Below are 12,086 nucleotides of genomic sequence, written 5' to 3'. Positions count from 1 at the left end.
CGGAAAATGGTGGCCACGAGATTTTCAAGACCCCACCATACCACTGCGAGCTCCAACCAGTTGAGAAGATATGGGCTATCGTCAAGAACAAGGTCGCTGCTTACACAACAGGCAAACTGACGCCCATTGGACTCAAGATTGCCTTGGTCCACTATTTTTTCGAGGTCAAAAGCGCGACATTTATATCGCAACGGAATACGTCCATCAGTATTGGCAAGGAATACTATCAGAACCGGCCATCAATGGAGGATGTCACAAGCGAGCCGGAAGTCACTGTGCCAATACAGGAGATCCACATGGTTGAGAGTCAAACAGTACAGGAGACCACCGTGGCCGATGGGCTGCCAACACACGAGATCGGCATGATCGAGAGCGAGTCAGAAGATGCTCCACTTGGTACTTTTCTCATATCTGTCTCGGAAAAGGATTGGAGCGTAGATCTTGCACATGAGACCTACTATGACCATAGAGTAGCACTGGATCGATACGATGACTTTGGTTTAGATGATGATGAATACCTACCTCACGACGATCAAGTCGATGAGGATGCGGATGAATAAAAGAAAGGGTACTGCGGGTCCCTAGATCAGGGCGCGCCCAGACACATGTCCGCAACACGAGCTTTATTTACCTAGAAAATGCTAGACTGCAACTCACTTCCTATGCTGCCTAATTACTTCTACTCACGTTTTCCTGGCCTTTCCGGCTCCCTTGTTCCCGGTCTTTCCCACGTTCACATCGGATGCAGACCAAGCGTGGATCACAGAGAAGAATGACAACACCTTGCCGAGAAGGCTCAAAACGCGTGCTTTGCCTTCTTTAGTTGTTGGCGCAAAAGACAAGTTTTGCGCAACCGTTGCTTTTTGCACCTTGAACATGGTCAGGCTTCCTGAGGGCAACCTCTGGAGGGTACTCCGGAACGTGACCCATGTTGCATAGTCTGTCGATATCCCGAAACACATACTTGTTTGGGGAGAAGGTAAGGCATTATGCACAGCAAGACAACTTTTCAAGACTGTGTACATCCCTGCAATGAGCTGAGGGAAGCTGCTGGTTTCCGAAGCATGGTGTTTCACCTCCACGACGCAGAGCACTTGCTTGTGGCCCCGATGTGCAATTGCGAAATCAACTCGTCCATTGGCCATCGTCCCAGATACAGGCACCTGGCACCTGATCTCGAGCAGAGGGTATTGTTCAACACATGCTCGCAGAATATTGAGCACGCATCCAGCCACACCAGACTCATTCTCTGGCAGCCCCATAGTTCTCTGGTCAGGGCTGCAGCAGTAATGGAACGTTGTTGTGGCATTTTCGTACATCTTACGGCTCGGGCTTCTGCTGTAGTGAGTCCTGCGGCTGGATATTTGGATATTTGATCGAGATGAAGTCCATATCGCTCCGGCAGATGGTGCGGCTGGTGATGCGATAACGCAAGCTGCTTGAACTGGATGGTGAGGTTGATGACAAGGCATTCGCATTGCTTGTCATTGAGGAGAGTAGCTGCGGCTCTCTCCTGAATCTGATCTGTGGTGCAAAGGTCGTATTCGTCCTTGCTGTTAGGTCTCTGCATGGCGAGAGAGGCTGTCTCATCTGCAAGTCCAGGGTACTCGGAGAAAATGAGTTCAAAATACTCTTGAAGCGAGGGTGCGCCCTCGCGAAACCACTGAAGCTGGTAAGAAGAATGAATACTCTTCACGATCACTAGGAGAGCCGCCTTGCGTGAGGCAGTCAGAGATTGCTCCACCGCCGCCGTCAGGGGGAAGACCTCCTAATCAAGTCCAATTGTTCCGTTCAGACTCCTATGTACTCTAAATCCAAAGTACCAAATGACAAGGCTGTAGAAGCACCCTTACCTTGGTGGCAACGAAAACCGTGAGGTAAGTACCAAGTTCATCTGCCTTGACAAGCTCCAACAGCTTGTCAGATGGGTGGACGTCCTGTTTCAACTTGATGTTGGATAAAACAACAGGTTCATGAGCCGTGCCGGCATCCTTGGGGACAGCGACACGCCACACCGTGAGGAGTTGCCCCGAGGTTCCTTCAAAGTCGAGAGGCAGTCGGTTCATGATGGCCAAGATGAGCTCTGCACCGCTGGCTGAGAGAGGCAGAGTGAGCTCGATTGCCCTCGTGGTTGCCTCGCCATCCAAGATGAAGAGAATTTGTATGGACTTAGTCATGGAAGGATGTGGTGTAAGGTTGGGCAGAGAAAGCGAGAAAGAGACATCGTTTCATTCTTTAAACCCCCATTGATAACGGTGGTTTTCAAGACGCAAGCATGTTTTTACCGTCGGCGCTTGTCTTGTATCGTGGGAGGAGATGCATGAATGCATTCGATTGGAGTTTGCTTTTTACCATGGGGTTTGACACGGGCGGTGTAAGCATAGGAGTGCGTTCGCATGTTACGGGAAGAGGCGAGGTACGCGAACAACCTCGAGAGTTCATCTCTTATGCTAGAAAGGGGTTAACAAACTGGTTTATTGCTTACGACGTTTCCGATGCATCCCTACACCTCTTACAAAGTTCTCGCTGAGGTTCGCCACGACTCCAAAAATGCTCGTAACATTCTCTTTCCACTGGTCCTTGGTGAGATCTATCCGAGTCGGGAGTGTCGCACGTCGGAAGGTGGGCAATGTCGAATTCAAGGAGCTTGGTTTCCTCGTATACTCCACAATATGCCAGCTCTCCAAATCAGTCACGATCCCGTATGAGACTATGGGTACTTCGTCATCATCCTTCTGCTTTTCCTCCTGGTTGTCGTTGTCCTTCTGCTCGCCTTCTCGCTCATCACCATCCTTCCGCTTGCCTCCGTACATATCTGCATCCTTCCGCTTGTCCTTTTGAACGTCGTCGTCCTTCTGATTGCCCTCTTGCTCGACCTCCTCAAATTTTCGTTTCCGTCGACAAGATATCGCATCCAGCTGCATCATGTTTTGCGCAACACCATTGTCGATCTCCTGGTCCTTGATAATGGTTATTGGAAACGCGTCCAATGGGTCTTCCTTCGACTCGATGGTGTAGTCAGTCCGTCCTTCTGCATGACTGCAATGGACCTCCTTGCCAGTTCGTAAACACCAGCCTGGGAGCAGCGAAACCACTTGGAGGAGAAACGTAGCAACATAAAAACGCATCTGATATTCATCCTCAAGAGGTAGGGGGAGTTTGTCAAGAAGTGTCGAGAGAGAGGTAAAAAGCCTGTCGAGTGCCTGTGTGTGTCTATCCGACGTAGAAGACGCCGCAGGAAAGTCCATAAATTCCTCCAGCTCATGCATCTTGTACAGTCTAAGAGCCGCGGGCAGTGTCGCCTCTGAGAAAGAAAGCGGGGAGACTTTGTAATTAATCCTCAAGGGACTAATGTCGCGACGAATAAAGTCCCGAAGAGTCGATTGCAAGTCGTAGTCAGTGATGGGCCTGAAGACCCAAGAGACTTGGCGGGATGGTGCAGGTGGCATGACAAGAGTGAGGGTTCGATGCTGATCGCCTATTAGGTCAGGAAATTCCTCAATAATGTCGATTTCCAGCTCCTCTGGGCATGTCGTATCCATAACCACATTCCACATCATGGTCCTGGGTTTCTCGGTGTCGCTGAGAAAAACTTCCACCTCCATTTGGCGGACGCGCTCGCGGGGAAAATATTCTATTTCACAGCAAGGCATTAGTTTCGCGTCGAAGATATGCAACAGGCACATGTAACAGGCATGACTATCTCACCTGGTGGAATTTGGTCAACGACAAAGAGGATTAAGGAGCTACTGTCAGTTAGCTCAACATGATCCGACAGCTTGTGAAAAGGGAAGACTTCCTGCTTGGACTGGATGTTGGATAGAACGACGGGTTCACGAGCAGTTGCGGCATTCTTAGGGACAGTGATACGCCACACTGCGAGGAGATGCTCCGAGGTTCCTTCAAAGTCCAGAGGCATTCGGTTTTTGATGGCGAGCCTGAGCGCTGCACCGCTGGCTGAGAGAGGCAGATTGAGCTCGATTGCTCTCGAGGGTGTCTGGCCGTCCAAAATGAAGAGGATTTGCGTAGAGTCGGCCATCAGTTGTTGATCGTTATGTTGTGAGTGGTGGGGAAGCAAGAAGTATGTGATTTCGTTTGACGCGTGGAGCGGGAGGGTCGTGGGGACGTGCTGAGTAGCCTCAAAACTGACTGCTTCCGCCTCCCCGAAGTGATCTCGACCATCGGATGCTGATGACCCTGATTACGCCGTCCTTTCCACCACCTTAGACGACGCCAGACCATACTGTCTTCCCATTAGCTACTGACTATTGGTTCATGATGGATTCATCCCCCCCCCCCCCGAGCCTCATCTTCTGGACTCTCCTGACCTGCGATCTCCCAGCCAGGTTACTCGAAGCGAGTACGAGTCACTAGCACAAATCTTCCGCCACTTCTCCAACGCTCCGCCTGAGGTACAAGCCTGGAAGAAGCCAGAGCAATTGTTGGAAGGGCTTTTTGCAGATACCAGAGTAATCGACATTGCCAAGGAGTTCGCAAGAACAGGCGTCTTGAGTGTCACCGAATAAACTGCAAGCGGTAGCTGCCTTCCCCTATATGCAAGTAGCCGCATGCAATTGAAGGAAGAGGGTTCTGTGTTTTCTAGGATATTCAATTGGGAAGATTACTTTAAAAATGTATTCATCGACCACCCACTGACGGGGACTCCACGGTTCCCGGATCTCTTGCGGCTTACACGAGCTCTCATTTTTATTTTCACGCCCACATTCAGTACCATGAATATCCGGTGCGGCATACATCGGTCCATGCGCCGAAGAGAATGTAGGCAATGCACACTTCGTCTGTTTCAAATATTTTTAGACCTAGGTCAGGCGTTTTGTTACACAGCAGAAATCTCATCGCCTGCCATTTTTTTTCCCCTTTTCTACTATGAGCGTCCGACATGGCAGGCAGCCTATTGTCGTGGAATTGATGGGTTTCTCGTTCAATATATCCAACTGCTCATAGATTTTTATCCATCCCATCCACTCCATCTGTCTCACCCAAATATCCCATTTGAGATTTGAGTGTAGGATGGGTTCCTCATTTGATACCAATTGGTACGCCTTCCAAGATACACATGCACTGTCGTAAAGTAACTCAGTGTGGGAAAAACTGAATATAAATCAGTTGTCAGTTATCATGCTACCCCATGTATAGACTACGGACTTGTGCGCCGCCGTCCGCATGCCTAATAGGTCATAGGAGGAAATCGTTGAGCGCGAACTCAAAACCTAATTTACTTACCGCTGCGCTACACCGTCGCACCACAGCATGCACCAATAATACCCACCGCGCCATGCGCCCTCGTTTCTCAGAAGTAGAAAAATAAAATGTAACCTTAGTAAGACGATAGCCCCGTTGGCCTGGGACTTCTTTCAGTGGAGCTCAATTGATACTGATGAGGGGGGGGATTTCGGGCGTTGCACTGTGCTCTTGTTTGAGCTAGACTACTGGATACCTCTATCCTTCGAGTTGTCCTATCCATGTTCTGACGACAGATGACGAGGTCCCACTGCTCTTAGTGCAGAGTCTACAGTTCTGTCCTAGACTATCCAACGAAAAGAATCTATGTACGGGTAGATTCAATATCTCATTGATATATTCTTTATGACAAACAGTACACTATTTGGGGCACCAGTAGGAGAACTTTGGCGTAAAAGAAAGATACTTACTGCAAGCGCCATGAGAAAATGGGTGGAAGCAGTCAGGTACCGGGCGGATGCGTTTACTAGGATTAGGTATCCAGAACGGAGAGCGTTTTTTACTGCTGTTGAAATGCGACGCATACCATACAGCCCGTCAAGGCGTAAGCTCTCGTGCCATCTTATTAATCACACTAAGCTCGAAAAAAAATGGTTTATTGAAAAAAGGGCGATGGCAGGGGCCCATAGCACAAAAAAACATGTGGATCGGGAAATCAGGATTGACACACTAGTAGTTGATGCATCTGTAAAGAAAAAAAGATATAGGTTCTACCAATCCAGCGTATCATGGGCATACGTTCGACTGTTGGGCGAGTAAAACTTCTTGTAGTAGTCCCGAAACTGCTTTACAGACGCGTCCTCCTTGACAAACAGGGGCCGGCGTAGGTATGTTTTGTGTCTCCAAACAAAGATGTCGTCGTCGAAGGCCTTGTTGGCCTCTCGGATCACATGCTTTGCCACGAACCAAGGCACCGTATTTTCAGCATACGCCTCGTCCTCCATCGTCAGCTGCAGTCCCTTCTCGCCTACAGGTAGGAAAGATTTCACAATCACGACTTGGCCCTTGGGCGTGAAGAAGCGAAAATAGACCAGCCCTCCAGGCCCCGTGAACTCCACCTGTGCGGTCGCCTTTGCCGCTTCGATTGGTTTGTTGCTGAAGATCGAATGCACAGAAGGGTAATCGTTGAATACAAAGTTATAAGCATTAGTCTCAGGGTCGTAGTTGCACTCGGTCTTGTGCGTCACGTAAAAGAATCTGTCCAGAATAGGGATTGACAATCGATCGTGGAGAAGACTAAAATGCATCCTATGTCAAACGAGGTTTCGTTCAAAGGCAAGGAAGCGCGTCAGTGCCCAATATTTATATACAGATACACTTTCAAACATGTTAGGAATTGTCACTCACCAGTCCGCAGCATTCTCGGCAAAGTCCTGGATATGCATCGGTAGTGTTCCACGTCGGTACCCAACCCTCCTGAAAGTTCCTTCTGCCAGCGGGAATGACACGGGCTCATACATCGGCTCTCTGTCCTCGGCATCATACCAGACCACAATCACTCCTGCAAACTCACGATGCGTCCACTGCTTGGTCTTTGCAAGGCTCGGAATCGATTTTGCGTATGGAATGTCGATGCAAAGCCCATTGCCATCGAATTTCCATCCATGGAACGGACATTTAACCGCGTCGCCTTCGACGACGCCACCAATCGCAATGTTAGCGCCCAAATGCGGGCACAGTGCATCTAGAATATGAACCTCTTCATCGACCTCGCCTCTAAACACAGCAAACGCTCGCCCCAATCCGTTGACACTGAGCACCTGCCCGGGTTTAACGTCGGCTGAGCGCGCCAGTTTGTACCAGCCATTAGGGTAGGGTGGAGGGAATTGGCCGGCCCTTCGTTTCTGGTCATGGATCTGGTCATATACAGGTGCATCCTCGGCTTGAGTGGGTCGATTCTGCAGGTAGCGGACAGCACTGACAGCCAAGACGCTGACCAGAAGCAGTATAATGAGTGGAGGAGCAGTCTTGACAGGAGCCATCAATATGTCAATGATCCGGTAGAGCAGCGGCATGATATATCCATCCAAGAAAAAGACAGCAAAGCTACCAATAGTCATCAACGGCCAGATGACGTTCTAGAATGTAGGCCCAACGAAGTGCATGTTAAACACAACGCTGTTTTCTGTACAACCTGCTCCTGATTTCCATGTGCTTGGTCCCTCGGTCAACTGTCTGGAAAGCACGTGCAGACAACACAGACAACAAGGACTTACGTGAAAGGTCTCGTTCTCGACTGTAACATGGAGGAACGCCAAAAAGTAGATAGCTAACATAAGGAGTGCCTCTCCATCACGACTGCAGCCTATCAAGAGTGGAGCCAACGGCAGTTTGAATGTTAATAAGTTGGCTAAGCTTCCTGACGTCCCTTCGGCACTCGTATTCAGCGCATCCTAACTTACTTCTCATGGAACACAGGACTTGACTGGCCATTCTTCCAATGATAAAGATAGACCCATAGATGGAGTAATACTTGATAAACGCATACTCCGGCTTCTTATCGAACCCGCGGCGGTAATAGTCCTGGTAAAGGAAGTTACCGAATGCAAATGCAGTCGTGTGGGAGAATCCGAGCACAAGCGTTCCCATCCATTCAATATTTGGGGCCCTGGCTTCGGTTAGGCCCAAGTGCGCGAGCACCGGAGCGAGACAGAACCGAAACCATAGGACGGTACCCAGATAGAATTCGAGGCTGAGCACGATGCGGAACGATGTATCCGCGAACGAGTACCTGTAGCCAACCGATACAGGGTTAGAACCACGAAGATTAAAGTTCACGCGTCGACCCATCCCTCTTCATTGTTCATGCCAAAAGCTCCATTGCGAGATTAACCATCGTACTTACATGTACTCTGGAATCTTACGTTTCTTGAGCGAATAGGTCATGGCGGTGACATACGACGACATAAATAAACCCAAGGACAGTGCGACCAAGTGCGAGACGTGTGCCTCACGCTCAATAAACGGCAGCAGTATTTCGGTACCTTCGCCCAACCAATTGTTCTGTTGCGAGCCATCCAGCAACTCTGAGGCTCCACTAATGCCTCCAACTGATGCAAAGGACGACGAACCGAGGGCAATTGAACTGAGTTGCAGCAGGATCTGAGAGACAAAAGAACCGACCATGTCCCTCCAGATAGGACGTGAGGCTTCATGGAATGAGAGCAGATAGCCTGAGATGATGATCAAGACCACCAGACAGGGACCCATATGCGACTTTGGGTTCTGGATACCCGATCGCAGCAGCAAAAAGAGGCCCGACAGCGCGACGTACGCAAAAATGAGCGTCGGTGGCAGTATGACCGCCAACCAAAAGGAAAGCATTTGTACACCAGGTTGTTGTTGTTATTGTTATGGATGTTATTTCTGTAGACTAGGGGATGTTTGAGAAACGAAGAAACAGAGAGAAAAGAATGAAATATGAAGAGGCTGTCAATGCCTTACGCCCACTATTTACCATGGTCCTTTCGTTCATTGTTTGTTGTCCCTTGATCTTCCACTTGGTCTAATGGGATTTTTCATCCTGCCTTTGGTTGCACACTGCGAGCCGACCTGGTCTGGGAACTTATTATTATGCCGGCTGCCAATGGGCTCACCACACTGCGCTTGGAATCAATGGGGGCCTCCACGCGCACGCCTAGTACATATCAATAATATTTTTCTATCGAATACGGCCCTGCATAATGATGCATGACGCGACTGCAGTATCCTCAATGCTAGTTTTTCTGGTGGCGTTGATCGGCCAGCTTTAATATTTCATACGTAGTTATTGCCTACATAATGCGCTTCTTACCTTCATCACTTGCGCTGTTACTTCTTGATTATATTCATCGGACAAATAAGGTAATGGTGTTGACATGTTTCAGTTGTCTGACTTATGAATGGGCAAGGCGGTGTTGACGATTCAGGATTGCCCATCTTCGGCTTGAATGTTTGTGTGCGGTGTGGAGGTGGCCTGAATAATAGGCACATTACGCCGATGACCAGCTTGAGAAGGACTCACAACCTTTTTGGGCTGTCCATGCTTTTAAAACGGTGCTCGACTCTCTTCTCGCGTACAGACATCGCCTTCTTCTTGGTTTTTGTGGTACACATGATTGTTGGCGCTGTTACTCTCATTAACCATTGCACATTTTACCTTTTTTTAGCGATAGCCAAGCGCAAAGCAAATGATGAAGCATCAATCACCATTGCAAGCGACAAAACATCGATCATCATTGCAAGTGAACAAATATCAATCACCAGTGCAAAGGAAGAAGCATCATTCACCAAAGTAATCTACTCAACCAAACCAGACGCTTCCTATTTTTTAAATCTGCCTGGACCGACCCACATGTCAATGGAAGGTTATATTGCATCTAGATCCATGGCAAGACATCAGCCTGCAGTTGTCAGCAAAGAGTGGATTTGTTGGCTCTAGGTCGCAAGATAGATGGACTACTCATATGCGGAGATGGACAATATGAGATCGGCGTATTAGAGATGGGAAAGGCAGATGAAGGCACCACAGCAACTAAGGTCTTGAGTGATGGAAGGAAGCTAGCGAAACTTTTGAAAGATATGTTTGATACTATTGGTAGTCAGTGTCTGCGGGCAGGTGAGATCAAGGGTAAGTTGCAAGTGTATGGACTTGTGTCTGGATTGCGAGTCAAATTTGTGTCGTTACGATATCTGGAAGGTCGTTTCTACCGTCTGACACGGGAGCACACCATCTCAGTTCCACTGAAGTGGACAGAAAAGAGCATCCGCAGAATTTTGGTTATCGTGGCAGAGTTTTTGCTGTTCAGGAATCGTATGGAAGCAACGGCGAAGCTTGTGGAGGATCGGTCCAATCCTAATGTTGATGAGCTCAAGAATGTGATGTCTGGGTCAGTTCGCTCCTGTACCCCACCAGCCTATGCCCGCACTCTTTCTATACCCAAAAACTCGCCAAAGCGTCGTCGATGAGGTTTCTTTTGATATGGCAAAACTATTTACTATGTTTATATTCTCTCAGTCTGCCGAACAAAAAATAAATATGAGAAATATATTGGCTTCTCTCAAGTATAGCTACTGAATGCGTAATTTTTAAGGAAAGCCTTACAAATTTAATTTTGTCTCATTAAATTACAATCCAGGCTATTATAAAAATATATTGGTGTGGGTTTTTGTACAACTTTGATTTTGTTGGCCAGCAGCCACCGAGGGTGCGCAGGATTTGATATTAGGTTTTGGGGTTGTGCCTGTATAAAAGGAGGATCGAAGCCTGCAACTTTTGTTCCTTGTTCCAGTTGAACAAGAAGACCGCTGTGCTGATCACTCGCTACAGTGTGCGTAGTTGTGCGTTAGGCCCTTATATTCAGTGTGGAACGCAAATTATTCGAGTATTCAAATTGGGAGTTTCCTTACTCCATACAACTGTAAAAGAACTATCTCCAAGCGCAACAATTTGTAATCAGAGGCACTGCCCGCGACTCGGAAAACCAAAAAAAAGGACAAAATCAATTATCTGACTTCAAACCGCACTTTCTGCACTTCACTATCCATCCTATATGCCCTTATACCCTTAAAACTTAACATCTTGAATGGATCATCAAAACCAATGGTTATTTGGAAGCCAAAACGGAGAAAGCAGCAGCTCTGCTACTCGTCAAGGTATTGCAGTTATTGCTGGAATGTGTTAGTCATTGTTGCGCTCCAAGTCTTAGTCTCTTTTGTATGTACTCTTGACTTTTGCTATTGGCTAGGCATAAATACCGCTTATACCAACTATGAGGGTAATAGCAACGCGCAGGATGAAAGCAGCTATGCTGTCTTTACTAAAGGTGGTTTGCTTCCTTTCTCTATGGACAGCACTTGCAGCGCCCTTGTACACTGTCTTTTATCGCAATTCCCCTACATGCAATCTCACCCCCTCCCTGTCATCCAGCTGCCGAAATAGGACAACGGCAATTACTTCCTGAAACATCTTCAGCTCTACAAAAGAGAAAGGCTCCGGAACACCTGATAGGGCGGGCAGCTAAACAGACTGCTCATAACCAGTCCATGACGACTGCAACAGATGTCGTTGCGCACCAACAGCGGGAACGAGACTATGCTCTTGCAAACGCATTGGCTGAAAGAGAAGACGAACTACTGTCTGTGGTGGATCGGCAAGATATTCTTGCTGTATCGACGAGAAAACGTTACCAACGATACCAGGCACATTGGATGGCCCGTTGCTTGATTCAACAGTACATAATAATTTGATCCGCAAAGTCTTTCGGCGCCGTTATTCATATCTTCATATCTTTGTCCTCTCTAGGCTTGGTGTAGACGTAAGAGATATAATGACGACATGAAAGTTACGTATGGAAAGTTCCTAACCTACGTACGGGAGCTGGTAGCTGATGAAATAGTTCAACATGAGGACGACTACCACAGCATCAGGCCAATATGTATTAATGCGACGGCGGATTATGAGGGCGACCTCCCTTCACCTGAAACCATTGATGCATATGTGAAGGCTGTTGTTGATCTCTATGAGCAACAAAAGTCTATGGCTGGCCGATCTATCGCACAAGAGAAAACTTCTCTGCGCACCTGCGGTGTAGGGGGCTACTAACGGGTTCTATAACTTCTACCATTAGTTCTATTTACAACAAGGAGTTACCACGCGAATAGGACTTCGGCAAGGGTGTGCTTCGGTCATTTACTGGTTCGCGGTGCAGGGTCCTCCTTTAGATCGGAATGTGTTGACACAAAGGTAAAACAGACTAGACAGAGATAGAAGGAAATAAATATAGGGAGTTGTTTGGCTAAATGGTTCGAGCTAGAACTATGTTCCATTGAGAATGACTGGGGGT

General features: G+C 48.0%; 4 protein-coding genes across 4 annotated transcripts; 2 read left to right on the top strand and 2 right to left on the bottom strand.

Annotated features, from left to right (window-relative positions):
* Positions 1-641: 641 nt before the first annotated feature.
* On the bottom strand, positions 642-1,186 carry BC939DRAFT_466070 (uncharacterized protein). The gene has a single exon (XM_051557599.1). The coding sequence runs from the start codon at positions 1,143-1,145 to the stop codon at positions 684-686; it is 462 nt and encodes a 153-aa protein (XP_051407483.1). The 5' UTR covers positions 1,146-1,186; the 3' UTR covers positions 642-683.
* Positions 1,187-5,919: 4,733 nt separating this feature from the next.
* Positions 5,920-8,246, bottom strand: BC939DRAFT_331000 (uncharacterized protein). Its single transcript, XM_051551593.1, has 4 exons — positions 7,665-8,246; positions 7,479-7,567; positions 6,610-7,340; positions 5,920-6,510 (listed from the first exon to the last, which is right to left on the bottom strand). The coding sequence occupies exons 1-4, from the start codon at positions 8,050-8,052 to the stop codon at positions 5,973-5,975; spliced, it is 1,746 nt and encodes a 581-aa protein (XP_051407482.1). The 5' UTR covers positions 8,053-8,246; the 3' UTR covers positions 5,920-5,972.
* Positions 8,247-9,044: 798 nt separating this feature from the next.
* On the top strand, positions 9,045-10,360 carry BC939DRAFT_330985 (uncharacterized protein). Its single transcript, XM_051551592.1, has 3 exons — positions 9,045-9,317; positions 9,411-9,535; positions 9,625-10,360. Exons 1-3 carry the CDS (start codon positions 9,140-9,142, stop codon positions 10,207-10,209), a joined length of 888 nt encoding a protein of 295 aa, XP_051407481.1. The 5' UTR covers positions 9,045-9,139; the 3' UTR covers positions 10,210-10,360.
* Positions 10,361-10,754: 394 nt separating this feature from the next.
* BC939DRAFT_496685 (uncharacterized protein) lies at positions 10,755-12,042 on the top strand (the record flags this gene model as incomplete). Its single annotated transcript, XM_051559691.1, has 6 exons — positions 10,755-10,896; positions 10,989-11,018; positions 11,171-11,454; positions 11,546-11,830; positions 11,871-11,986; positions 12,027-12,042. The coding sequence occupies exons 1-6, from the start codon at positions 10,827-10,829 to the stop codon at positions 12,040-12,042; spliced, it is 801 nt and encodes a 266-aa protein (XP_051407480.1). The 5' UTR covers positions 10,755-10,826.
* Between the last annotated feature and the right edge of the window lie 44 nt (positions 12,043-12,086).

Source organism: Gamsiella multidivaricata (genome assembly GCF_025024155.1).
Source record: "Gamsiella multidivaricata strain RSA 2152 chromosome Unknown BC939scaffold_94, whole genome shotgun sequence".
NCBI classification, from domain to species: Eukaryota; Fungi; Mortierellomycota; class Mortierellomycetes; order Mortierellales; family Mortierellaceae; genus Gamsiella; species Gamsiella multidivaricata.
Note: the sequence above shows the minus strand (reverse complement) of the source record. Positions and strands in the feature narration are given on the sequence as shown.